Source organism: Hippocampus zosterae, chromosome 10 (genome assembly GCF_025434085.1).
Source record: "Hippocampus zosterae strain Florida chromosome 10, ASM2543408v3, whole genome shotgun sequence".
NCBI lineage: Eukaryota > Metazoa > Chordata > Actinopteri > Syngnathiformes > Syngnathidae > Hippocampus > Hippocampus zosterae.
In genome coordinates this window covers 6812570-6836332 of record NC_067460.1, presented here as the reverse complement: position 1 = coordinate 6836332, position 23763 = coordinate 6812570, and the positions used below count along the sequence as shown (strand labels likewise).

Sequence of the window (23763 nt, the reverse complement as noted above, 5' to 3'; positions counted from 1 at the left end):
ACCGACACAGACTGTCCCACAGCAACGAAATCATCGCTGAACAAAACAGGGCTGTGAAAAAGGCTGCCCATTTCAGGCAGAAAAAAACACACCCCGCCCCACGGCCGTCAAGCGGCGATAGTCAAAAAGCACCAACATTGAAGCTTTTGGAGATGACTGCCATCTTGGAAAAAAAACTAAAAACTTGGGAAAAATGTTAACTATCTACTGGATCAAAGCTGAGCGCTTCTGGCGACACGTTTCCATGTATAGTCAATGCAGTCTGCTCGAAGCAACCCCTGTGGGTGTTTACCCCCATGTACAAACGCATGAGAAACACGGCACGTGTTTCCGTCAGCAAAACGGGAGTCTGTCAATGATGGACTGAGAAGGTCAGTCGGTAGTGACGAACTGAAACCCACTTCATTCGCCACTTAATCTGTCAGTTTTTCAAAGTTTCCTGTCATTCGTCATTCACCAGCAAACCGGGAGTCACCTGGCCTTCCGTCATTACTGACGGAATGCCCACCTCTGGTAAATAACATGACTCAATTCTAATTTAAAGCTTGAAGCACCAAGTGAAAAAAGGGACTCACATTTTGGATTCATCAAAGTCAATCAAATAGTTCCAGCATCATGCATTATGAAAGAAATAACATTTTACACTCATTTTCTGACCACAGCTTCACTGGAAACGCCTGCTGGATAAAATCTTCCACGATAGCTTCTCTGAAGACAAGGAGATCGTTGTGCTTGCCACAGATTACATACAAAAAGTGTCCGACATCATCAAGACCACATCGAAAAGGTAAAAAATAAGTGAGTAGGAAAGAGAGTGGGGAGGTCGTGAGGGGTTGCATTTAGGGGCAATCCCCCTAATGATTTCCAAAATCGATCGTATTTGATATATGCATTTTTGGGTTGGTCCTTTTATGAGTGTTTTTTTTAAGACTGCTCGGTGCAATGTGGTTGTATCGAGCAATTGCTTGGTTTTTTCTTTGGAGCTGTCATCTAACTCGTTTTTCAGCCTTTTGTGCATGCACATTTGAGGATGCTACTGCACACCAGTTCCTGTTGAATTACCTTCCAGTTCCACATCAGCTGATTATTATTGATCCACCCACACTGTTCTCACACTTGCACACGCAGGCATGCACACACATTGTTCTTTCCTCTTCTTGCTCTTGACAAGCTGCGGGGCTACACCACGTCAAGATGTGTGTTGGAGCCACTGACGGCTCGCCAATAGTCACGGTGCTCTACACAACAACACTCAAGCTGCACGCATGACTGACTGACTGGTGGGTGTATTACTTCCTTGCCATCAATGTGAAAAAATCGGTTGGTGTCATTTGTGTCATACACCCACATACATAGATACATATGTCAGCCATGGACAGTAAACTCCAGCTCCATTAAGGCTTCCGGGGAAAAACACATAGTACCTCAAGAAGTATATCTCCCATGGAACCCTATAACATGAAGACGGATCCATTTTGTGACATAGGCGACACATTATTATGTTCCTACATTTCGACACTCACTCCGTCATTTCGACCCCATCCATTCAGGATGTCCAAACATGGGCATAGTGTACGAACAAGATTCCTACATGAGTCTCTTTTGCAAGAGGTCAAGTGAGAAGAAATGCTTGCGCTATCCATCTATTTTCCAAAGTGCTTATCCTAGTATTGATATAACTTGTATTGAGACTTAGTTATGCTTAAAATGACCTTGGTGCTAACATAAAAGCAACAAAGTAACAGCTGATATTATTTGCGTCACAAATTTCAACAATATGTTCTATTTATATTTTAATGTATTTCTGACATACCTACACCATGTAACTTATGATCTCAGGTCTTGCATTCGTGGTTTTCCCATCATTGGCTACTACAGTGAGGCACTTGCTTGCATTTGTACGGCAGTTTTTTACGGCAGATACCTTTTTTTTTTCGTCTTTTTGGGTATTTTTTAGGCCATTGGTGGAAATTGAACCTGCACCGTGCGCCTGAAATGTAGCAACATGTTCCACGACTCCACAAGTGCAGGATACTCATTGACTGACCGCAGTCAATGTGATTTTTTTCCAATCCCTTTTTTTCTTTTTTTTACTGGATGAAGGATATGATTTGGGAAGATTTGTCCATCAAAGGTTGGAGGGATTAGTGCCACAATGTCAATTCACTTGCACAAGCAGAAAAATGAAATGGGTTAGCTGTTAAAGCTACTCATCTACAAAGCTTGGTCATGGAGCCCCCTAATGTATCGTAGCATCTCTGACAAATCTGTCAAGCTGTTCTCATCAGCCAGCAGAAGTCATCCTTTACCAAATGCGCTAAACATGTTTGGCCTTTGCAGAGAAAGGTGGGAAATGAAACTGGTCATTTGATTTGGCAGCAAATGAGTTTGCCTGTTTTATGTACCAATTATTGGAAAAAGTAATTCCAAACATGTTCTGGATGAACTGCCAGAACCATAACATCCTGGTCCACTAGCCTAATGTCCAGCATAGCATCACTGCAATCATGGATGTTTCGTTTTAGCAGAATTAAGACCCCCCCAAACTCTCCCTAATTGCCCTCTCAGGCTGAACTATCGTGTTGACATCGGCCTGTTTGGTTTGTGTTTTTACCCTGTAGCATTCTGTTTTCTGCTTTGTCAACAGTAGACAGAAAATAAATTCTGTTCTTTTATCTCAGACAAGTTTCTTTTCTTTTTTTAAAGTTGTTATTTACCTGGCATTTTTGTGCGGAAGTCTTTCACCTTCTTCAGAGTGTCACATGTTGGTGTGCGACTTATCTTTATCAGCTGACGTTCAATGAAGGCGTGACTCAGGAGGAAAAACCACATTACAGACTAAAAAAGGGCCAGAATCATTCACACTGAAAACAACAAGCACCAGCGTTGGATCAGGGAGATTATTGAGATTATTCAGTTTACAGATCTTTGAAATGAACTCCAAAGATGTGTCATGCTTGTCTTTTGGTCATGCATATGATTTTGTACACTGTGACTGCAGAATCGTCAAAAGTATTTATCTTAGTTATTCAAGTAGAAATATAGATATTGGGATTTAAAAATACTTCAGTAGAAGTTGAAGTGTCAACTGCAGCTTTTTAATTAAAATGTAAAACTACTTAAAGAATAAGATAAGATAAGAAAACCTTTATTAGTCTCGCAATGGAGAAATTCCCAATTCACAGCAGCAGTTATGAAAGGAAGAAGTAGAACAACAAAATATAGGAGCTGCTGGAAAGGCAGCCACTCCCGCGGCGCCAGTCAAAATAACAAAAATAACACAACACAACACATAGGACACAGACGGTCGTGCAATCTTCACCACTTTTCTGCATACACTTTGTTGTCTGAAGCAGTTATAGGTGAAAGAGGAGAGGATCAAAGTGTCCTTTCACCAGTGGGTCAGAGACATCATGCTGAAAATGTGCACATGCCTGCTACAAGCTAAGTTTTGAAAGCAAACACAAAGCTGTAGCGTCCATTGACGAAAAGAGATTAGTTCACTTTTCCTGTCCCGCGTAATCCGCTTCAAACTCCAAGTCGCGACTCCCAGTTCCAAATCCGCATCGGCGCTCCGCGCTAACGCTCCTTTCTTCTCATCGTTGGCTCCTCATGCCTTATATCCATCCAGCCGCAGACCGTTCAACAGTACCAATCTCTCCGCTGAACAAAGCGGGGCTGTGAAAAATGCTGCCCATTACAGGCGCAAGACACGAGCGCCCCGGGACTGTCCACCAACGACAGTCAAATGGCGCAGACATCCCTCCCAGTCAAAAACATTGCTGATGTACCCATGCTGCCGAGAAGGTGCAACCACCAAGCACAGAGTCTCCTCCTTGATGAATGTCGTGGCCAAAAATGCTGAAAAAAAATCCACATCCGAGCCACACGACGTAACAACAAACACAAAGTGACAAAACAAACACAAAAACAACAAAACAAGCAAGGCCCATGAGAGCACTTGCCGACGGCTGCCTACTCGGGCGCCATCTTGACTAAATGATAATTGAATAAAAGTAAAAGTAACAAAACAAAGAGAAAACAAAAGGCAAATGTTCTCTTTTTGATCTGCCCTGATAGTCGAAACACGGTTTTTGGATTGATCTCACATTAAGATATCCTTTATTTGTCCCGCAATGGGGAAATTACAATTAGAATGCAGAAAGGAAAAACGCTGGGTAGGGAGAGGGAAAAAAAAACACGCTCGAACTATCCTCTTCCTAGGATAATTTAAGTCCAGGATAAAAAAAAGACCATTTCAATTCGTGTAATCATGATAATTAATCAGATTAATCCAGCCCACGCCCACATTTTTCACTTGACTTTACGGTCAAAAGCTTGGGCTGCATCATGGGGGCAGATTGTCCATCACCCCAGCTGAACATATAGTTTATTTTCGAAAAGACATAAAATTATGTGTACGTGTTGGCGTTCCTTGAGATCCCGGGCGAAAATTAAAATAGAGGTGCATAAAAAAACGACATTAAGCAAATCACAAAGTACATCATAAAGTACTTTTTTTTTCCCCAAGATGGCGCCCTAGTAGGCAGCCTTCGGCAAGTGCTCTTCAAGAGCCTTGCTTTTTTGTTCTTTTTTGCTGTTTTTGTCTTTTGTTTTGTCACATGTTGTTTGTTGTTTCATTGTGTGGACCTGATGTGGACTCTTTTCAGCGCTTTTTGGCCACGACATTCGTCAACGGAGCAGTATCTGTGCTTGGTGGTTGCGCCTTCTCGGCAGCACGCCTGTACCAGCACAGATTTTGATTGGGAGGAATGTCGGCGCCATTGACTGTCGGTGTTGGACAGACCTGGGGCGCTTGTGTTTTTTGCGCCAGTAATGGGCAGCATTTTTCACAACCCCGATTTGTTCAGTGGCTATGTCAGCGCTGTTGGACAGTTGGCGTTGGTGCGGCTGGATGGATGGCCGCTGAAGTTGAGGATGAGTAGAGAGGAGCGTTGGCGAAGAGTGCCGATGCGTATTTGGAACCGTGAGTCGCCGCTTGGAATTGAAATGGATTTCCATGGGACAGGAGAAGTGAACCTATGTCTTTTTTCGTCAATGGATGCTACAGCTTCTTGTTGACTTAGCTTGTAGCCGACGTGTGCTCATTTTGAGCACGACGTCTCTGATCCACTGGTTAAAGGACACTTTGATTCTCTCCTCTTTCATCTTAAACTGCTTCAAACAACAAAGCGTGTGATGGAAAAGTGGTTAGAACTGCATGACTGTCCGTGTTTTATGTTATGTGTTGTGTTTATTATTTTACTTTATGTTAACTGTTTTGTAAAGCGCTTAGTTACAGCTGCCGCTGTTGTGAAAGCGCTATATAAATCAGCATGTATTGTATTGTATTGTATTGTATTGTATTGTATTGTATTGTATTGTATTGTATTGTATTGTATCATTAATAAAACTCTGGAATACTGCAGGTGCGTTGGTCAGACCAAACGACAGGACCAAGTTTTCGAAATGCCCCAAGGGTGACTTCAAAGCAGTCTTGCACTCATCCCCTTCCTGAATCCTTATCAAGTGGCAAGATCTGCGTGGGTCTAATTTTGTGAAAATTGTTGCGGATTGTAGAGAATGAAAATGCAGAATCCAATAAAAGAAGTGAATACCTATTCGCACAAGAGCGTATAGACTTTATAGTATAGATCTTTTTGAGAAAGAAAAGCTGTCTCCGACTGGTGATTTGTATGGCCTACCATATTAATTAAAAAAAAGAAAGGAAAAGAAATCAAAAAGAGTGGGCCTCATCAATAAGTTTCTCAGAAAGTACAGTAAAAGTTCACAAGTTCTTAAAAAGCAATCTAGCATTTTCCCTCATTGCTGAAGCTCAAGCCAGTTGGTTAGGAAAAGAGACCAAAAGGCAAGAATAGGACCTTCAATGTTAATGAGCAAGGCACATTCCTCGCCCAATGTTTCTTTTCTCACAAGTCTACCCAAACTCACCCCATCTGGTCCTCCCCCACCAATTTTCTTGTCCTCCTTTCCCTCGCCACAGCCCACTCTATGCCGTCTCCAGCCACTGCGGTGACTGCAGCCGATCCCATTAGCCAGATGAGCAAACCTCCAATGGAGGAGAAAACATAATGACAACACCAGAATTGCTCACACACATTTCTCCCCTCACCATTACTCCTGCTCCGTCTGCTCCTTCTGTTCATCGTCACTCTCAAGGGCGTGAGGGAGTGAGGTTGGCATGCCGATGTGTGCCATTTTTAATGGTTTGCTATTTAACGGCGGGGTGGGAGACTATACTATATAGTCTAATTTACTGTATGTTAACTATTTATTTGTGCACATTGCTCTATCTGTGTCGGCCCCTGCAGCTCGAGATTCTCTGTTGCCCTGCTTTCAAAATACACACACAGTCTAGTTAGAATGTAGTTTACGGTTCACCAAATACCGGATTTCATGGTGCTTTAGCGCTGGCACTCGCAAATAAACGTTTAGGGCTCATCCTGAACTGAAAACATGCAGTTGTGATACATAAAGGTACTCTGAGTGTAAGCCTGTCCCAAAGCATATACTTTGATTCTTTCATTTTTGATTTTGCATTTGCAGAGCGTAGTTGAGTGGTTTTCCGCTGCTTATCTGATCACAATATGTAAATGTATTGGCACTTTTAGCCTGGAATGCCATGCGATTGTAGGTTTGGAATATAGGAGGCTCTCAATCCCACCCATTACCCTTCAGGGTCATTACCTTTGTTAATGGGAGGACAGTGTCTTTTCATCTCCCTAACTAGGCTCATTAAAATCCATTCAGCTAATGAGCCCTCATTCCTTCACTAATTAAGGCCTACTGGTTGATCTGTATATTCTGCTGTTACTCCATTACTGCAAATGTACTTGCTGACGCATTGTACATGTCATCAGATAGGAGGGCTCCACCTTTTAGGTGACTGGAAAGAAGGCAACGTGGGGTGATAAGATGTTTCATGTAAAATGTGGATGAAAAGGCAGACTACAGTTGGCAACAGAGACGTCAAAACTGTCCAAGTTAACTAGGTGGGAGGATTCTGTCCAACGTTTGCCGCTTTGTGCATTAAAATAGATTAAATGTTTGCCAAGAATTCATCATGTGGAAGTAATTATTCAGCAATTATTTCTTGTGGCACTTGGAGTCCATTCAGCCTCACTGAGTTCGTGGTCTAAAGAACACAACCATGATATCAGTGAAGGTGAGCTACACCCATGAAGACCAGTGTTATGGTTGCATGATTCTCCTCCAAGCCCGGTGTTGAATCACATTCAGACATAATGCAAACATATCTGTCCTTTCAAACACACTTTGCATCACATAAACTGTCAGTCTTGGGCTATAAGTCCATAGCTCTAACTGTACAAACATTTTCATGTTAACTCGTGTGTCTTACTATAGAGAGCAGGTCCACTTGGGGGGCTGCTTATCTTGTGTAGTTATGAGCAGCAGTTGTGTACTTCCCATCCATTTTTTGATCCGCTTATCCTCAGGAGGGTCGAGGGCATGCTGGAGCCTATCCCAACTGACTTCGGCCAGTAGGCTGGGTATACCCAAACTAAAAAAAAAAACAAGAAAAAAGGTCCACCTTTAACAGATTGCCAGCCAATCGCACGGCACACATAGACGAACAACCATCCGCGCTCACACTCACACCTCGGGACAATTTAGAGTGTTCAATGAGCCTTCCAAGCAGGAAGGCTCATGAACCTGTCATGCATGTTTTTGGACGATGGGAGGAAACCGGAGAAAACCCATGCTTGCACGGGGAGAACATGCAGTCTCCACAGAGGGAGCCCAGAGCCGGAATCAAACTCTGCACCTCTGCACTGTGAGGTCGACGCGCTAACCAGTCGACCACCGTGCAACCCTGCGTGCTTTCAATGATTAATCAAATGAATTTACTAACACGAGAACAAAAAAACATTGCTAGATGATGCCCATTGTCCACTAGATCTAAGTACATAATTTCAACAACGTGTGTAAATGTACACAATTAGATTGCATCTTAAATTCTGGGTATATTGAATTTCTCTTGCAACGCATAATCTACCAATCCAATCCTCCTTTACCTTTTGCCATCAATTGCATTCAGTGCAGTGCTTTGTTGGCAGGACCTTCAGGGTACTGTTGACAACCTCTTCTGATTCCACATCTGCCATACACAAGGAAAATAAAATTGTTGCGGAAACAACATGCCCTTGAGCCTCAGATGGATCCTCACAATGGGTGTGGGGCGTCTGTCCCCCACAGCACATTAAAAGAGTGCACCCAGCAGAGTAGGGCACAAGAACAGACCAGCGTTCCATCTGAGGGAGAAGATTTAACTATAATGCATAAATAAATTATCCCCATTCTCTTTTCGTGACTCTTATTACCGCATTGGACCAGACCGAACCAGACAACTTTCCATTTGTTTTCATTCATTGATTGTCTTGTTCCCTCATTTCTTGCTACTTCCATGATTAAGATTTTGAGAGCTAACAGTTAGGTCCGGTGACAGTGGTTGACTGGTTAGCGCGTTGGCCTCACACTGCAGGTTCGATTCTGGCTCCGGCCTTCCTGTGTGGAGTTTGCATGTTCTCCCCAGGCCTGCGTGGGTTTTCTCCGGGTGCTCTGGTTCCCTCCCACATTCCAAAAACATGCATGGCTGGCTGATTGAACACTCTAAATTGTCCCTAGGTGGGAGTGTGAGCGTGGATGGTTGTTCCTCTCTGTGTGCCCTGTGATTGGCTGGCAACCAATGCAGGGTGTCCCCCGCCTGCTGCCCGAAGACAGCTGGGATAGGCTTCAGCACCCCCCGCGACCCTAGTGAGGATCAAGCGGCTCGGGAGATGAATGAATGAATCAATGAATGATTGTGTTGTTACACGTGCATTTTGTCAACATACTTGCAGGTTCATAAAGGACATGTGCCATGAAATGAGGAATTTCTGTTATCAGGACAAATTGGACAGCGCAAACACGAGTCCGTACTAGAGAATATTTACTATGTATGGATCAGTATTCTGATTTCTTCGATGTAGTATTTTAAATGTTCTGTAAAGCACTTTGTTACAGCTGCAGCGGTTGTGAAAGCTCTATGTAAATAAAGCTGTATTAGATTGTATTGTATTCCCTTTAGCGTAGCTTCATCTAGTGGATGCATAACGCAACAGCAGCCACGATTGTAGCCTCCATTCTATGCGCCTTATAATGCGGTGCACCCAATATATGAAAACAGTTTTAAATTGTAAATTTCAATATATGAAAACTGTTCGGGTTTGTATGTAACCCCAAACGCACGACGACAGACAAGGATGGCGTTAGCCAAAACTTTGCGTAGTTTATTGGCCTTGCAAAGTCAACTCAGGAGAATTCAAACTGAAAACTTACTTCGCATTCAAGCGAAAGCACAGAGTCCATGGTGAGAAAAAGAACAATGGCATTATAATAAAGAAACAAAGCAAGATGGAATGATATGGAGGAAAAAAAAGCATAATATATATGTACTTTTCAAAAATAAAACCACCTTTTTGTTTTTTTGCTTTATTTGCCTTTTATTTAACCTACAAATGTGTCAGATCATTTTGCCTGACCCTGTATTAACTTATGTGAGAGAATTAATGTTCCAGTACGTTCTGGAATATAGTATTGCTTTTCAGAAAAAATAAGAGGAAGCGCCTTCCAGAGGCATGGATGGAATTTCAACAGCGCTCACGATTGTGGCCACAGAGACACTTTTTCATTTATTTGTATGCTTTCTACCAAAAACAGCCTCCTTTGTGTGTTTCCTGTATCTTCCACCTTAGGGTTCTCCATAACTACATGCTGTGGCGCATTGTGGCAGCGCTAAGTGAACATCTGTCAACCGCCTTCCGAAGCACCATCCATGAGTTTTCTCGGGAGATTGATGGCACCGAGCAGCAGCTGGAGCTGGGCAGACTGTGCCTCACCCAGGCCAACAAACACTTTGGCATGGCCTTGGGAGCACTCTTTGTCCAGCAGCATTTCTCCTCACAGAGCAAGGCAAAGGTAAGAATGCAACCCGGGGAGCGGTTGAATGGAACAATGAATGCATACATGTCGTTGCGTGTCGCCTGTTACGTCAACAATGCACAAAATGTGAGCTACTTTCCAGTGATTTCTCGGATTGAGCGCTTTTGGCTTTGAGAGGAAACTGGACAGTGTTAAACCATAAGCCTTCCAAGGCAATAGGAGGAATTTTAAAAGCGGACCTTGGCCTCAGGTGTCTTATTAAGGTTTATTGCTGAAAATACAATTGTTCACATCCGAATTGGAACATTAAGTCAGGGAGGAAATTAATACAAATTTATATTGAATGCATTTTTTTGTTACATATCAGCATAGGTTTCAAAAACAACCCGATGATTTTTGATGTTTTGCTGAGCTCCAATCTAAAAAATCTATCATTGGCCCATCTTCGTGCTCTCTAAACCAGTTCACACTCATCCCACACCTCTGGCCCTGTGCCACCTATGGTCCGTTTTTCTCCAATTTTGATCCCTCCACATTGCTATCCTTATCTCAGTCTCTCGGCCATTCTAGAACATGAGGGTATAGTTCCCAATGTTTTTTGTATAACCTCTGCAACAACAGTCTCCGACCTAGTCTGTCAACACAACTCTTATCCTCCTGACGACCAGTAGTTTAAATTTGACCTCTGTAGAGGACATTTGTGAACCTAAATATCTCCCACCCAGTGCCTCCAATCGCATTAACTCCTGTTGTGACTATAAAGAGGACATTCGGTGCTTTCCAATGATACCACATTTGTAGGGGTTAGAAAAAGTAAGAAAATAGCTTCCCTCAGTGCAAGCACTTTTTATGGGAAGAGGAAAAGTAATACTTTTTATCAAACACATTTTGTCTTGAAATGCTGTTGGCATTTTAATTATAAGACTCTTATGAAGACGTTAAAGTGTTGTTTGAGTTGTTTTAAGTGTATTTGAGCCTGTTTAAAAAATGTAGTGGGATTTCAAAAATGTATTTTGGAGTAGTCCAACTACTTCACATAGATTGGGGAATTTCAAAATAAATGTCATTGGACAACATTTTTTTCCTGGTAGTCAGGAGAATATGTTGAGATTCGATTTGCAAACTTGTTAAAAACATATATATCACTTCTTAACCGCACATAACATTGTTTTCACATTTCACATGGTAAATCCTAGTTAAAAGAATTGGGAATTCAGTTTATACACATTGACCACATGTAGTACTCTGTTTTTACTCTGAAATTAATTGAAAATTAAGTCATGAGTCTCAAACTTAGGTCTTAACCGGGACAGGGATTTTAAATTGGACCGGCAAATTGGTGCCGTTGTCAAATCCAGGTCCTTTCATCTGAGGCGAGCTGGCTAATGAAAGACTTTCCTTTCTCAAGAGCACTTTGAAACAGTAATTCATGCCTTCAGATCCCGGCTGGATTACTGGAATGCACTTTACTTTGGAGTCAGCCAATCCTCCATTAAGCGTCTCCAGTTGGTCCAGAATGCTGCCGCTCGCCTCTTGACTGGTACTGTCTGGGGCTTTATGCCCCTGGCAGGGTCACCCATGGCAAACAGGTTCTAGGTGAGGGGCCAGACAAAGCACGGCTCAAAGACCCCAATGATGAAAACAATAAATGGATCTAGCTTTCCCTTGCCCGGACGCGGGTCACCGGGGCCCCCCTCTGGAGCCAGGCCTGGAGGTGGTGCTCGTTGGCAGGCGCCTGGTGGCCGGGCCTACACCCATGGGGCCCGGCCGGGCACAGCCCGAAGAGGCAACGTGGGTCCCCCTTCCCATGGGCTCACCACCCATGAGAGGGGCCAAAGGGGTCGGGTGCAATGTGAGATGGGCGGCAGCCAAAGGCGGGGACCCTGGCGGTCCGATCCTCGGCTGCAGAAGCTAGCTCTTGGGACATGGAATGTCACCTCTCTGGCAGGGAAGGAGACCGAGCTGGTGTGTGAGGCAGAGAATTTCCGACTGGATATAGTCGGACTTGCCTCCACACACAGCCTGGGTTCTGGTACCAGTTCTCTCGAGAGGGGTTGGACTCTCTTCCACTCTGGAGTTGCTCACCGTGAGAGGCGCAGAGCAGGTGTGGGCATACTCATTGCCCCCCGGCTCAGTGCCTGTACATTGGGGTTCACACCGGTAGACGAGAGGGTTGCCTCCCTCCGCCTTCGGGTGGGTGGACGGGTCCTGACTGTTGTTTGTGCATATGCACCAAACAGCAGCTCAGCATACCCACCCTTTTTGGAGTCCTTGGAGGGTGTGCTGGAGAGTACTCCTGCTGGGGACTGACTTGTTCTGCTGGGGGACTTCAATGCTCACGTGGGCAATGACAGTGAGACCTGGAGGGGCGTGATTGGGAGGAACGGCCCCCCCGATCAGAACCCGAGTGGTGTTTTGTTATTGGACTTCTGTGCTCGTCACGGATTGTCCATAACGAACACCTTGTTCAAGCATAAGGGTGTCCATATGTGCACTTGGCACCAGGACACCCGAGGCCGCAATTCGATGATCGACTTTGTAGTTGTATCATCGGATTTGCAGCCGCATGTTCTGGACACTCGGGTGAAGAGAGGGGCGGAGCTGTCAACTGATCACCACCTGGTGGTGAGTAGGCTCCGATGGTGGGGGAAGATGCCGGTCCGTCCTGGCAGACCCAAACGTATAGTGAGGGTTTGTTGGGAACGTCTGGCGGAATCCCCTGTCAGAAGGAGTTTCAACTCCCACCTCCGACAGAGCTTTTCCCATGTTCCGGGGGAGGCGGGGGACATTGAGCCCGAGTGGACCATGTTCCGTGCCTCTATTGTTGAGGCGGCCAATCTGAGTTGTGGCCGTAAGGTGGTTGGTGCCTGTCGTGGCGGCAACCCCCGTACTCGCTGGTGGACACCAGCAGTAAGGGATGCCGTCAAGCTGAAGAAGGAGTCCTATCGAGCCTTTATGGCCTGTGGGACCCCAGAGGCAGCTGACGGGTATCCACTGGCCAAGCGGACCGCGGCTTCGGTGGTCGCCGAGGCAAAAACCCGAGCGTGGGAAGAGTTCAGTGAGGCCATGGAAGCCGACTTCCGGACGGCTTCGAGGAAATTCTGGTCCACCATCCGACGTCTCAGGAGGGGGAAGCAGTGCACCACTAACACTGTGTACAGTGGTAATGAGGCGCTGCTGACTTCGACTCGGGACGTTGTGAACCGGTGGGCAGAGTACTTCGAAGACCTCCTCAACTCCACCAACACGCCTTCCTTGGAGGAAGCAGAGCCTGGGGACTCTGAGGTGGGCTCTCCTATCTCTGTGGTTGAAGTCACCCATGTGGTTAAAAAGCTCCTCGGTGGCAAGGCCCCAGGGGTGGATGAGATACGCCCGGAGTTCCTCAAGGCTCTGGATGTTGTGGGGCTGTCCTGGTTGACACGCCTCTGCAACATCGCGTGGTCAACAGGGAGAGTGCCTCTGGATTGGCAGACCGGGGTGGTAGTCCCTCTTTTTAAAAAGGGGGACCGGAGGGTGTGTTCCAACTACAGAGGGATCACACTCCTCAGCCTCCCTGGTAAGGTCTATTCAGGAGTGCTGGACAGGAGGGTCCGTCAGGAAGTCGAGCCTCAGATTGAGGGTGGTTTTCGTCCCGTCCGTGGAACAGTAAACCAGCTCTACCCAACCAGTCTACATGTGTTTTGTGGACTTGGAGAAGGCGTTTGACCGTGTCCCTCGGGGAGTTCTGTGGGGGGTGCTTCGTGGGTATGGGGTACCGAACCCCCTGATACGGGCTGTTCGGTCACTATACCACCGATGTCAGAGTTTGGTTCGCATTGCCGGCAGTAAGTCGGAATCGTTTCCAGTGGGGGTAGGACTCCGCCAAGGCTGCCCTTTGTCGCCGATTCTGTTCATAACTTTTATGGACAGAATTTCTAGGCGCAGCCGAAGCGTTGAGGGGGTCCGTTTTGGGGGCCTCAGTATTGCATCCCTGCTTTTTGCAGATGATGTGGTGCTGTTGGCTCCTTCAAACGGGGCTCTCCAACTCTCACTGGAGCGTTTCGCAGCCGAGTGTGAAGCGGTTGGGATGAAAATCAGCACCTCCAAATCTGAAACCATGGTCCTCAGTCGGAAAAGGGTGGAGTGCCCCTCCGGGTCGGAGAGGAGATCTTGCCCCAAGTGGAGGAGTTCAAGTATCTTGGGGTCTTGTTCACGAGTGGGGGCAGGAGGGAACGGGAGATCGACAGGCGGATCGGTGCAGCGTCTGCTGTGATGCGGACGTTGTATCGGTCTCTCGTGGTGAAGAAGGAGCTGAGCCAAAGGGCGAAGCTCTCAATTTACCGGTCGATCTACGTCCTAACCCTCATCTATGGTCACGAGCTATGGGTCGTGACCGAAAGAACGAGATCCCGGATACAAGCGGCCGAAATGAGTTTTCTCCGCAGGGTGTCCGGGCTCTCCCTTAGAGATAAGGTGAGAAGCTCGGTCATCCGGGAGGGGCTCAGAGTCGAGCCGCTTCTCCTCCACATCGAGAGGACCCAGATGAGGTGGTCTGATTCGGATGCCTCCTGAGCGCCTCCCTGGTGAGGTGTTCCGGGCATGTCCCACCGGGAGGAGACCCCGAGGAAGACCCAGGACACACTGGAGAGACTATGTCACCCAGCTGGCCTGGGAACGTCTCGGGATCCCCCAGGGAGAGCTGGAAGAAGTAGCTAGGGAGAGGGAAGTCTGGGCTTCCCTGCTAAAACTGTTGCCCCCGCGACCCGGCCCCGTATAAGCGGTAGATGATGGATGGCTGGATGGACGAGTAATAATTATTCCCAATAAAACGACCTGTGACAAGAAAAGAAGTGCAATGACAAAACACATTGTTTTCATTCTTTTTTTACTCAAAGGGGTGCAAGAGCCCATAAAGTCTTAGCAAAAAACTGAATAAAAATGTTGTGAAATTTTTCTCATTATGTTGTGATTTCGGTCATTGACTTTTGTTGCACTGAGTGTGTCATGGAGAAGTCCCTGCCTTCTGAATTTGTGTCTGTGATCGCGATACTTCTTAAGTTGCTGATTGAAGTACCTCAACACAATGTCGTTAGATATAAACTCAAATACAAACTCAATACCAGTGAAGTTGGGCCGTTGTCCATCCATCCAACTATTTTCTGATCTACTTATCCTCACAAGATTCGCCGGGCATGCTGGAGCCATCCCAGCTGTCACCGGGAAGTCGGCGGGGTACACGTAGCACACATAGACGAACAACCATACATGCTCAATCTCACACCTCGGGACAATTTCGAGTGTTCCATTAAACTGCCACGCATGTTTTTGGAATGTGAGAGGAAACCGGAGTACCTGGAGAAAACCCACACAGGCACGGGGCGAACCCTGGACCTCTGCACTGTGAGACCGGCATGCTAACCAGTCGACCCCAACGTTCCGCCCACAAATAACCATTAACTTAGAATTTAGAATTAACACTTCAGAGAACCAGTGTCAGTAAATACAGTTCGGCACGACATTCTTAAGTAGAATTCAAAACTTGTGCAAAGCACAAGCCATTTATCAACACCAGCCGAAAATGCCACTCCCTTCTCTGGCCATGAGCTTTTCTAAGACGTACTAATGCAAAGTTGAAAAATGTTCTGAGGTCTGACAAGTCCACATTTCAAATCATTTCTGGAAATTGTGGACATTAAAGAGAAAAAAAGGATCAGCCGGACTCCAAAGTTCAAAAGACAGCACCTGTGCTGGTTTGGGGTTGTGTGAGTACCAATGGCATAGGGAACTACATCAGTGAAGGCACCATGCATGCTGAAAGGTACAAACGGTTTTGGAGAAACATATGGCTGCCATTAAAGACACTTTATTATGGACGCCCCCACTTATTTCAGCCAAACCACATTTTTGTACGTGTTATAACAGCAGGGACGAGACTGGCCTGCCTCCAGTCCAGACCTGTCTTCCATTGAAAATGGGTGGCACACTATGAAGCGTAAAATCCAACAAGGGAGACCCTGGACTGTTGAACAGCTGAACAACAAGGAAGAATGGGAAATAATTTGCAATAAGCCATTTGTGTCCTCGGGTTGTTTATTGAATTTGTGCAAAGAAAAGATGATGTGACACAGTGGTGAACACAATTGTGTGCCCGTCTTTTTTTAGAATGTGTTGCAGCCATAAAATTCTCAGTTAATTATTATTTGCGAAAAACCAATACATTTGATCAGTTTGAACATTAAATATTCTGTCTTTGTCATGTATTCAATGAAGTGTAGGCTGTACATGATTTGCTAATCATTGTATTCTGTTTTGATATATGTTGAGCACAAAACACAATTTTGTTTCCCCTTTTGTCTCAGCATATCCAAAAATTAACAAGGATGGTCAACAGTAATTTCATGTCAAAGAAACGCACAGTAACTGTTCCAACATCTGCTGAATGCATTATGTTCCTGTGCTAAGCCTATTCCTGTGCAGGAAAGAATCTGAGTGCAAAAAAATTGTTTTCAGGGAGCCTAAAATGTAATGTGATCACCCTCCAGGTGCAGGAGTTAGTGGAGGATATAAAGCATTCCCTGGACCTGCGGCTGCAGGAGCTCGACTGGATGGATGAAGCCACTAAGGACGCAGCCCGAGCAAAGGTTTCAAACTTGATTTCTCCATCTCACGCATGCAAGCTCCTGTCAGAGCCGGTGTAGGATTTGGATTTGTTTAGTCTTCTACTTCTCTTCCTTCGGCGGGTTTGACTGATTGCTGGGGTAGATGAAACACAGTGATAGAATACATCAAGGACTTGACTTTGAGAATACGGATCTCTCTGCGGTGCTGATTTAGGGTCTGCACAGCAAGATATCCCTTCTAATACATTTACAATGTGAAGTTATAATCCTTTTATAGGGTCTTTCCGAATATAAAGAGCTTCCCTGTAATCCTATTTTACTTGCTTTGCTTGATTAGTTGACGCGCGTGCCCGGCTCCAAATGCAAATATCTGTTGAATATAAGTTGCGGACAAATGTATGGAGAATGGATTTGTTTTTCCTCCTCACTTTCCACTTTTCCTTCGTCCCTCATAATCCTCTCCAACTGCTCTTTCTCAGCTGAAGTACATGATGGTCATGACAGGATACCCAGACTTCCTGGTCAAACCTGAGCTCATAGATCGTGAATATGGGGTGAGTCATAAACTCTCACTTTTTCAGCTTTGCTTTCTTATTGAAAAGGGATTTTCCACCAGGAATTCCCATCTCGGGAGACTGTTTAAATAGAGAGAGCATTATAGGTCAAGCTGAGGCATAAAAGCTTTAGAAGTTGTATCGTGAAGTTAACATTGCTGTATTTCTGTTCAGAAAATATGCACTGTGTAACTGTTGTTGATGAGATTTTTGCCTAAAAGCGATTGTCCAATTCGACTGCAGGTTGATTGATTGTTCTAAATTATCCTTTTATCTTAAAGAACCAAAAGAACCAATCCTGACTTTTACCTAATGTACAAAAAATGTTTGGGGATTCACTGCCCCATGCTCCACACCATTACATTTTGAATTATCGGGCCCTATTTTTGTGCCCACTGCAAGTCTAATACAAAAGTACAATCCAACTGTTCGCAAGAATGGAGTTTTCTTTCTTTTGGCATTTTTGTACATGTTAGAAATGTGTGCTTGTGCTGTTGTGGGAGTGAACACAGCAGAGCTGATTCCTGGCCAATCAAAGCATCTCATTTCATTCCCTTCAGTGCAGGTAAGTTGCACGGGCTGCATGGCAGAAGCATAACAGACTCACATGCTGCAAGATATTGGCATGCACAGAGTGCGTTTCAAAGGAACTGCAAGAAAAGATCTCCACTTGCGGATAATGTAAAGTTGGCCCCAGTAAAGTGGACACTCTGAGATCGTCTTCCACTGATGATCGCGTGTGTGTGTGTGTGTGTGTGTGTGTGTGTGTGTGTGTGTGTGTGTGTGTGTGTGTGTGTGTGTGTGTGTGTGCGTGTGTGCGTGTGTGTGTGCCTCGATGGGATCACCACCTAATCGTGGCGAGGCACTTTGCGCGTCTCCATCACCCCTAGAGCTATGTCGGCAGGAGTCCCGCACTCCTGGCAGGGTCACCCAAGCCGAACAGGTCGAAGGGTAGAGGCCAGACAAAGAGTGATCCCAAACCGGCACCTGGGGGCAGGCATAGGCGGAGTCCAACAGACCGGACTACCGGCAGCCCCCTGCAACTCTTGCCAGGAGAAGGTCGTCATGGGTACCCTCATGCCACCGGAAACCACCTGGCAGGAGTGAAGATGGTGGGAGTGAGGACTGTGCACTCACACCCTCACCTTAATCCGAACCTCTGCGCAAGCTTCTTGCCCCAACCCCACACCCAATCCCCCACCCTGCATCCCCCTAATCCCCCAAAGTCCTGTGGCGATGTGGAATGGCGGTGGGCACAGGCCAAGGATGTGGCTGGGAGTGCCTAGCCAAACCATGCACACAGGCGGCAATGGAGTGATGGTCGTTGACACTGCGGGATGGAGCAGCGCATCTCTTCGGCAGCTTCCATTGTGACTGAGCAGCTCCACACTGCTCACCCCTGTGATGGGGAGGGACCTAGAAAAAATGGTCTAAAAATTGGCTGCTCTCCACACTCCGGACGGTAAACCGCAATCGTCGGAGCATCCCCCTTGCGGTCGAAAGGATAATAAACGAAATAGAAAAAAATCTATGCATAGCTTCGTGGAACGTCCGCACACTGCTGGACTTGGCTGAAACTCCTGACAAGCCCCACCGGAGGACAGCACTTGTGGCCACAGAGCTCGCGAGGTATAACATCGATATCGCAGCTCTCAGCGAGACCAGAATACGTGGAGAGGACTCCCTGACAGAAGTTGGTGCAGGGTATACCTTTTTCTGGAAAGGAGTCCCCGAAGGCACTCGTCAAAACCATGGAGTTGGCTTTGCTGTGAAGTCACAACTGTTGAAGCGCATCCCAGAATCCCCCACCGGCATCAATCAAAGACTGATGACATGGCGCATTCCCCTGGCAAAGGGACGCTTCGCCACACTCATCAGTGCCTATGCACCAACTCTGAATGACGAGCACAATATAAAGGAGGATTTCTACAGAGCTCTGGACACCATCCTGCAGCAAACACCGGCTAAGGACAAGCTCATAGTCATGGGAGATTTCAATGCTAGGGTGGGCACGGAACACCTGGTAATGAGCAAAGTTATTGGCCAGCATGAAGTGGGAAAAATGAACAACAACGGCCTTCGGCTCCTCTCCCTCTGTGCAGAACATCAGTTGGTCATCACTAACACCATTTTCCAAATGAAGAACAGGTTTAAGACCACCTGGCAGCACCCCCGCTCCAAACACTGGCATCTCCTGGACTATGTGATTGTCTGTCAAAAGGACATACGGGATGTCCTCATCACCCGTGTCATGCGCGGAGCTGAGTGTTGGACTGACCATCTCATGGTCAGATCCAAACTCCTCATGAGCATTCAACCCCGTCATCCAAGGACAGCTCCCAACAAAAGGCTCAACTGTGCAGCATTGAACAACCCCACCACCAGAGCCAACCTCCGGTGACTCCTTGCTGAAAACCTTGACAAGATCCCGGAGGAATCAGGTGACTGGCCATCTCTGCACCAGGCTATCCAGAGCACAGCTTCGGAGGTGCTTGGCCAGTCAAGGAGGCGCCACCAGGATTGGTTTGACTGCAACTCAACCGAGATACATACACTTCTGAAAGCAAAGCATGAGGCCCATAAAGCTCTCCTGTCCTGCCCTACATCTCTCACCCGTAAAGCCACCTTTTCTGCAGTTAGAACAGTGACCCAGCGAGCACTCCGTATCATGGAGGACACCTGGTGGTGCAGAAGGCAAATGAGATCCAAAACCTGGCAGACTAACAACACCCAGGGCTTCTACAATGCCATCAAAGCACTGTATGGTCTCAAGAAGCGGGCAATTGCTCCAGTCCGATCAGCTGATGGCTCTGCACTCCTCAAGGACCACCATGAGATCCTTGCCCGTTCGGCAAACCACTTTGAAAATCTTCTCAACCATACCAACCCTGTCAACCCACACATTCTGGACAATCTTCCAGACCTGCCAACAATCATGAGCCTCGACACCCCACCATCCTATTCTGAAACCCAGCAAGCCATTGCAGGCCTAAAGAACAACAAAAGCGCTGGTCCTGATGGCATCCCTGCAGAGGTTTTCAAACACGGAGGTTATCTCTTCACGCGCCGACTGCATCTCCTGATTCAAAACATCTGGGAACATGGAACCGTCCCGCAGGATTGGAAGGATAAGATAAGATAAGATATCCTTTATTCGTCCCACACTGGGGAAATTTACAGCCTCCAGCAGCAAGAATGTATGTAGAAAGAAGAAAGGAGAAAGAGAAAAAAAAATACAATATGAACACAATGGATAAATCGCAGTACTTTTTACAATTTTACTTCACATAATTTAATTATTATTATTATTATGATTGTTATTTTTTATTCATCAGCCTGACAGCAGTCGGTAGGAACGAGCGTCGGTATCTCTCCTTCTTGCAGCGCGGGTGTAACAGTATCTGGCTGAAGGAGCTACCAAGTGCTGTCAGGGCGGGCTGGAGGGGGTGGGAGGGACTGGCCATCATAGCTTTTAGCTTAGTTAGCATCCTTCTGTTGCCCACCTCCTCCAGAGTGTCAAGGGAGCAACCCAGGACAGAACTGGCCTTCCTGACCAGTCGCTCCAGTCTCTTTCTGTCCCGGGCTGAGATGCTGCCTGACCAGCAGACAATGCCATAATGGATGGCCGAGGCCACCACCGAGTTATAGAACGTCTTAAGGAGTGACCCCTGAACCCCAAAAGACCTCAGTTTCCTGAGTAGGAAGAGTCGGCTCCGTCCTTTCCTAATCAGGGTGTCCGTGTTTGTAGACCAGTCCAGTTTGTCGTTCAGAAGAACACCAAGGTACTTGTAGGAGGTCACCCTCTCTATGTCCATACCCTGGATGTTCATCGGTGCTGGTGAGGACTTTTTCCTGCAGAAATCCACAACCAACTCCTTAGTTTTCCTAGGGTTGATCTGGAGGAGATTCTGCTGGCACCAGTCCACAAAGTCCTTTGTCAGTCCCCTGTACTCCCGATCGTCCCCTTCTGTAATGAGGCCAACAATCGCAGAGTCATCGGAGAACTTCTGAAGGTGGCAGTTTGGAGTGTCGTGTCTGAAGTCCGAGGTGTAGAGGATGAACAGGAATGGAGCCAGAACAGTCCCCTGCGGCGCTCCAGTGCTGCAGAGAAGCCGGTCCGACTCACAGCTCTGCAATCTCACGTACTGCGGCCGATTTGTGAGGTAGTCTATGATCCATGCTGTGAGATGGTGGTCCACTCCGGCATTCTGCAGTTTGCCTCCCAGCAAATTGGGCTGGATGGTGTTGAAGGCACTGGAGAAATCAAAGAACATGATTCTCACAGTGCTCCCAGCCTTCTCCAAGTGTGACAGCACTGAGTGGAGGAGGTAGATAATGGCGTCTTCCACGCCGATGCCAGGCTGATAGGCAAACTGCAGCGGGTCCAGTGACGTGCTCACCAGCGGTCGAAGGTGGGCGAGGATGAGTCTCTCCAGCGTCTTCATCAGGTGAGACGTCAGCGCCACCGGTCTGTAGCTGTTCAGCTCCTTAGGGTGGGGGGTCTTGGGCACTGGGACCAGGCACGAAGTTTTCCACAGCTGTGGAGCTCTGCCCAGCTTCAGGCTCAGGTTGAAGATGTGCTGGACAATGTTACACAGCTGGTCAGAGATGCTAACATTGTTGTTATTTATAAGCAGAAAGGGGACAGAGCAGCCTGTGGGAATAGCCGAGGAATCTCTCTCCTCTCCACCGCAGGAAAGATCTTGGCCAAAATCATGCTCAGCAGGCTGGTCGAGCACATCTCAGAAAGTGTGCTTCCAGAAACTCAGTGTGGCTACCGGAAGACTAGATCCACCATTGACATGATCTTTGTTTTAAGACAGCTAATGTAGAAAAGCAGAGAACATCACAAGGACCTGTACATAGCCTTCATCGATCTCAGCAAAGCCTTTGACACCATCGACCGTGAGTTGCTCTGGAAACACCTCTCCAAACTTGGGGTGCCACCCAAGTTTCTCAGCATCCTCCAGCAGTTGCATGATGGGATGCAAGCCAGAGTGCTAATTGGAGGACTCCAGTCAGAGCTCTTCAAGGTGAAAGTTGGGGTGAAGCAGGGTTTTGTCTTGGCTCCAGTGCTTTTTAACATTCTCCTTTCTGCCACTACGTGCCCCTTCCACCGTGGCATGGGACATGAAGACGGTGTCCATAGGGAGTACCGCCTAGACGGAAGCCTCTTCAACATCAGACGGCTCCAGGCTCACACAAAGACAACAATCTGTCAGATCTGTGAACTTCAGTATGCTGATGACTGCACTATACTAGCTCACAGTTCAAACTCTATGCAGCACGCCCTGGACACCATTTCTAATCTGTACCAATCCTTTGGTCTTCAGATTAACATTAAAAAAACTGAGGTCATGTTCCAACTGCCTACCCCAACTTCCACATCCCCCACCTTTCACTTTAATGGCACTCCACTAAACGTAGTGGACCATTTCACCTACCTTGGCTCCACTTTATCTTCAAACTGTTCCCTTGACACTGAAGTCCACACCCGTATTAATAAAGCATCATCATCCTTTGGTCGCCTACGCAGCAGAGTCTTTGAAAACCGAAACCTGAAGACCCGTACCAATATTGCTGTGTACAATGCAGTATGTCTCTCCACTCTGCTCTACGGGTCAGAGTCATGGACTCCATATCGCCGGCACATTACTACCTTGGAAGCCTTCCACATCCGCTGCTTGCAAAAGATCCTCGGCCTGTCCTGGGAAGATCGAATTCCCCATACAGACATCCTCAAAAGCGCCAATTCCATCTGCATGGAAGCGGCCGTGGCGAAGAAACATCTTCGGTGGATCGGACACACCATTCGCATGCCAGACAATCGCCTGCCCCGCCAGGTCCTCTATGGCCAACTGAGAGGTGCAAAGCGTTCTGCTGGGGGGCAAAAGCGACGCCTCAAGGACTATAGCAGGGACCTCCTAAAGCGAGCCAACGTCAACCCCACGCAGCTTGAAACACTAGCACTCAACAGACCAACCTGGCAGATCACTTGTGCCACTGCAATCTCTCAAATACACCAAATTAACCAAGCCAGACGAACCGAGAAACACATTAAACGACATCAGCGGGCAGCTGATACCCCCCTGGTATCCGGTTTCCCTTGCTCCATCTGTGGTCGAGTCTGCGGCTCAAGGATCGGTCTCTATGCCCACGAGAAGTGGCACTAGCGACAGAGTCGCTGACCCCCACAAATCCACCCCCCACCCAACCCATCCTCCCTTCCCTTGGAGCAAGTGTCATCATCAGACATGATGGACAGCTAATCTCAATTGTGTGTGTGTGTGTGTGTGTGTGTGTGTGTGTGTGTGTGTGTGTGTGTGTGTGTGTGTGTGCGCGCGAGTTGTGCCTTGGCCAGGGGGCTGCTTTGAATAATACATCAATGCACTTTATTATTATTTCTTACCACCATCTTCTAAAGGTGGCAAACAGCCAAAATGGGACACGTTATAATTCGCAGTGTATTGCTTTCAATATGTTAGCATGCATTTTTGAGCATTTTGAGAATTTTGGTGGTACTGTACCAAAGTTGAAATGGTTGTACAGCCCAACTCGCAATAACTTTTTCACAAATGCCAACTCACAGATGAATAGATGAATGGATAGAAGGCCCATTATAGATAGTCTGTTGGACTTATTGTATT

The 23763-nt window shown here is 46.8% G+C and overlaps 1 protein-coding gene across 2 annotated transcripts in view; it reads left to right on the top strand.

Moving 5' to 3' along the window:
- Positions 1 to 23763, top strand: part of LOC127609139 (endothelin-converting enzyme-like 1) — a 77822-nt gene that overhangs the window by 17148 nt on the left and 36911 nt on the right. For both annotated transcript variants that reach the window (XM_052078890.1, XM_052078889.1), the window contains exons 6-9: positions 663 to 787; positions 9777 to 9999; positions 16485 to 16583; positions 17042 to 17116. In XM_052078890.1, the coding sequence (XP_051934850.1) occupies positions 663 to 787; positions 9777 to 9999; positions 16485 to 16583; positions 17042 to 17116 (522 nt within the window). The remainder of the gene's footprint in view (positions 1 to 662; positions 788 to 9776; positions 10000 to 16484; positions 16584 to 17041; positions 17117 to 23763) is intronic.